The 3,911-nt window shown below is 38.2% G+C and overlaps 1 protein-coding gene across 1 annotated transcript in view; it reads left to right on the top strand.

Moving 5' to 3' along the window:
- The first annotated feature begins 226 nt into the window (after positions 1-226).
- Positions 227-3,911, top strand: part of LOC118342401 (DEP domain-containing mTOR-interacting protein-like) — a 6,437-nt gene continuing 2,752 nt past the window's right edge. The window contains exons 1-3 of the mRNA XM_035680917.1: positions 227-458; positions 3,125-3,328; positions 3,551-3,621. Of these exons, the coding sequence (XP_035536810.1) occupies positions 440-458; positions 3,125-3,328; positions 3,551-3,621 (294 nt within the window). The 5' untranslated portion in view covers positions 227-439. The remainder of the gene's footprint in view (positions 459-3,124; positions 3,329-3,550; positions 3,622-3,911) is intronic.

The following is a 3,911-nucleotide window of genomic DNA, read 5'->3' as shown; positions in this document are numbered from 1 at the left end:
TTTCTAGACTGACGTACTCAGGACCTTGAGCTTTATTTCATTTTGAGAAGTGATCATTGTTCATATTACCTTTCTGTTTCAGAGAGGAAAAATTCCATTTGAAAGTGTCTCCTCCTCCCTCCTCCTGAGGGTCAGTTTGTTTGTTTAAGGGTTTAATATTTAGCTCACACACACTCTTTTTTTCTAACCGGATGACTACCCTTGCTTTCAGATCTGTAAACACACACTAACTCACCAGCTGATTGAGAAAACTTTGGTAGCTCTGGTCAGGCTTCTGCAGAGGCTCAGTTACTGCCAGAGAGCTGTTACAGACTGATGGTGTGTCTGTCTGAGTGTCCGTCCATGTATCCTTCTTCTCTGTGTATGTGAGCACTTCCTCCTTTGGATTCATCCTCAGCAGCTTTCTACTCTGAGCGATTGGATAAACGACTGAGGAGAGATGGGACCTCGTACAGCCGGTAAGAACTGCTTCAGTGTATTTCCTGAACACTGGAAATATTCCATTGCAGTCCAGATAATCACCACAAACAAATACTGGAGTAAAGAGGTCAAGGGTCATAGCCAAATATTCACATAGCAACATGTGATTTAAAAATCTCCGGCTGCTCGATGCTAAAAGGCCATTTTTGCTATTTGCGTTTGCATTTTGCTTTTAAACTTTTGAACTCTTTTATAAACCTGTCTTTGAGCTGTCACTAGTTACACAATGAAGTTTTTAGCTGAGACTCTTCAGTGGTAAATTATAGCTCCGGTTTTCCATTTCTTGTAATTGGTCATTATCATTGTCCTTCTTTTCAGCCACAGATCTGAAATATCCTGCCATCAGAAATACAAATATAATTATTACTTATTTTCAAGCTTTCAATACTGAGGCAAAACTCTGGCTTGTTATTACATAACATAGAATACCATCTTGTATAAATCAATAACAAATGTATAATTTGTTACACCGTACACTGGAATATAGAATTATAAATAGATTTTAATAGTTCATTTAGAGCAAATCTGTGCACACTGAGACACATGGGTTATATAGCATATATACAACCTCTTCCTTTTGTTGTTTTAAATGGTCATTTTAGTCGTTGTTGTCTCAGTTACTGTTTGCAGTGGTTGTTTGTGTATGTCTGTCTAATTGTTAGTCTTTAATACAGGTATTAGAGTGTTGTAGTTTGTGTTTTACTCTTTAAAAGCCCAACCAGGGACAAAGACTGCCAAATAGCTACAGCTACAGTTCCTATACACAACTTGTATTGTCCTATAATAAACAGGAAACATGGGGGGAACAAAGGGGACGACATGCAACAAACATCCTCATCCAGAATCTAACTGGGAGAAATCTTGGACAACTCCATTTTTAATGATATAATCTCTGATAAAGAGGCATGTGCTCAGTTAATTTTTATTTTAGGTAATGAAGTAAAAAAAAAAACAACAACACACAAAATCAAACACTGGTCCTCTTCACATCACTTTAAAGAAGCCAAAAAATCATTTCTAATATTGTTTTAACTGACTTTAGTATTATCTCTTTGTGATGATGATGATGATGATGATGATGATGATGATGATGACGATGATGATGATGATCTTCAGAAGCACCCAGGCAGTAGGAACGTGTGAATGTGGATGAATGCCATCAGTTATATGCTGTTGTAGCAAGAAACAACAATCAGACTTTCTATGGTGAAACATTATATAAAACATACAGTTTTTACATTTCAGAGAGTTTACAGTGGCCATGTGTATGCAGGTACCATGGCTACAAGAGCAAATAGTGAATTAATTATTATCCTGAACAGGAAGTGTTATTGTTGTGATGATACAAAGGCTGACATGTTTCGACAAACAGTAAACAAATGAACTTTATCATTTTATTGTCATTTTATTATCTCGGTGTATGAGGTCGTCTTCTCTGAGTCACGGAGTCATCCTAGCGTCCAAAGGCCCAATTCAAAATCTGTGGGTGATGAAATAAGATTCATAACACGCTTTTTACACTCAAAAGATGATTCTTCAATAAGCAATCATTAAAATTAGTAAATCTTAACCTTTCTTAGCCACGTAAGCAAATGAGACACAGACTAAGCTGTTAATCAAAAATGTGGCAGCTTTATAATGATTTTCTGCCCAAAATCAACAAGTATCAAACACCCTGCAGACTTGGTGACAAGGTGAATGGGCCCAAAGCCTGAGACTGTGATGGAGGTCCAGGTTTACATCCACTTCCTCTGCACTTAATTGGTAACGTTTTTCATTCATCAGGTTGTACATAGTCGAGAGAGAGAGACAGGAAATGTGGGGGAAAGAAAGCAGGTGGATTTAAACAAGAGACACTGAGGTTATATTATGCGCTTGTGTTAGTCCGTTAATCCGCGTAACCAGAATGTAACATAGTATTTTATTTTTTTTATTAAACTGGACAGCCAGCCATTTGGCAGATCTGTTCAGCGTGAACCAAAAACAATGTTTGTGCTACACTTGATGATGTTTGGAGTAACGTATCGAATTTGAGGTATTGCTTCCGTGTTGCATCTTACTGCAGATATCAGCTCAAACTCAAAAAGAGCACAAGTGAATAAGGTTAGGGTTAGCAAGCAGTGGTTGGGGTAAGTCTCCAGGAAATGAATGTAAGTAAAGGGACATCTTACACGCACAACAAACCAAAGTTGTCAAAGCAAACAACCAAAAGGACAAAAACACAATACATATCTAATAAGAATAAGAAAAATAATGATGTAATAAACAAATATAACTGATTTCATACAGCCTCACAATCTCAGAACAAAATAATATATACAAAGAAAGCAACAAAACACATGAAAGCACGAAAACAAGAGTAAAGCCTTTCTTTCTGAATGATGGTCAAACAGAGCACTTCTGTAGAAGGAGGAGTTCTGGGACATTTGGGCCATGTATCTCCCCGTCTCAAAGCCCCCTCAGCCAACACCGTGACCTCTGTGTGTCTTTCTTATCTGTGCTATTTAAGGAAGCGTTGGCTGTTTGAACAGAAACAGAATTGTTGGGAGCTGAATTGAGGAAGTTAAACACAAAACTGGGTCAGTTCTGATTCTGATTATCGTCATGGAGCTCTCCACCTGATCCTTTCCTCTCTCTCCATCAGTGGCTCCTTCTAAGGAGGTGAAGGCGGTTACAGGCAGAGGATGCGGAGGTCAGGGAGGAGCCCGGCTGAGGAGCAGCAGTGACGGCAGCAGATACAGCAGAAGAGGAGTCGGCCTAGCCAACAACTCCTCCTCCTCCTACTCCTCCTCCACCTCCTCCTCCTCTTCCTCCTCCTCCTCTCCATTGCTCTCTAACCCCAAATCAGGTAAAAAATTAACAAAAACTGTACAAGCCTTTTAATCTTCAATGGTATTTAGGACAGTTGAGGTGACAATGTTTAAAGTCACATACAAAGGTTAATTGGCCAATGAGAAAAAAGAAAAGATGTTTTATGTGGTGTTGTTGCTTTGTGATTTTCTGTTGTTGAAAAAAAGATGACTCAGTTTATATATTTACTTAGAAATTCTGACTTTTGTTTGATGTTTAGTCTTGAAGAAACCAGTGAGCACCGATGAGCTGCAGAGACCAGGAGGACCCTACATAAAGAAAACATTTACAGTATGTTTCATCCTTGTATTTAGTATTCAGATCCTATACTTGAGTAAAAGTACTAATACCACACTGTGAAAATACTGCATTCAAATTGTACTAGTAAGTATCTAAGTGTCAAGAGTAAAAGTATTGATTCTGCAGTAAAATGGTCCCTGTCAGTTTTTACTATTATATGTGATGTTTTTGGATTGATATTCCTGCATTAATGTGTATGATTAGCAAGGCATCATATTGTAAAAGATCATATGTGTGCAGCATGGCCATCCTGTGGGAACCACATACAGTGGTGTGAAAAA

Source organism: Morone saxatilis, unplaced genomic scaffold (assembly GCF_004916995.1).
Source record: "Morone saxatilis isolate NCDOM2014 unplaced genomic scaffold, NCSU_SB_2.0 Contig9, whole genome shotgun sequence".
NCBI lineage: Eukaryota > Metazoa > Chordata > Actinopteri > Moronidae > Morone > Morone saxatilis.
Note: the sequence above shows the minus strand (reverse complement) of the source record. Positions and strands in the feature narration are given on the sequence as shown.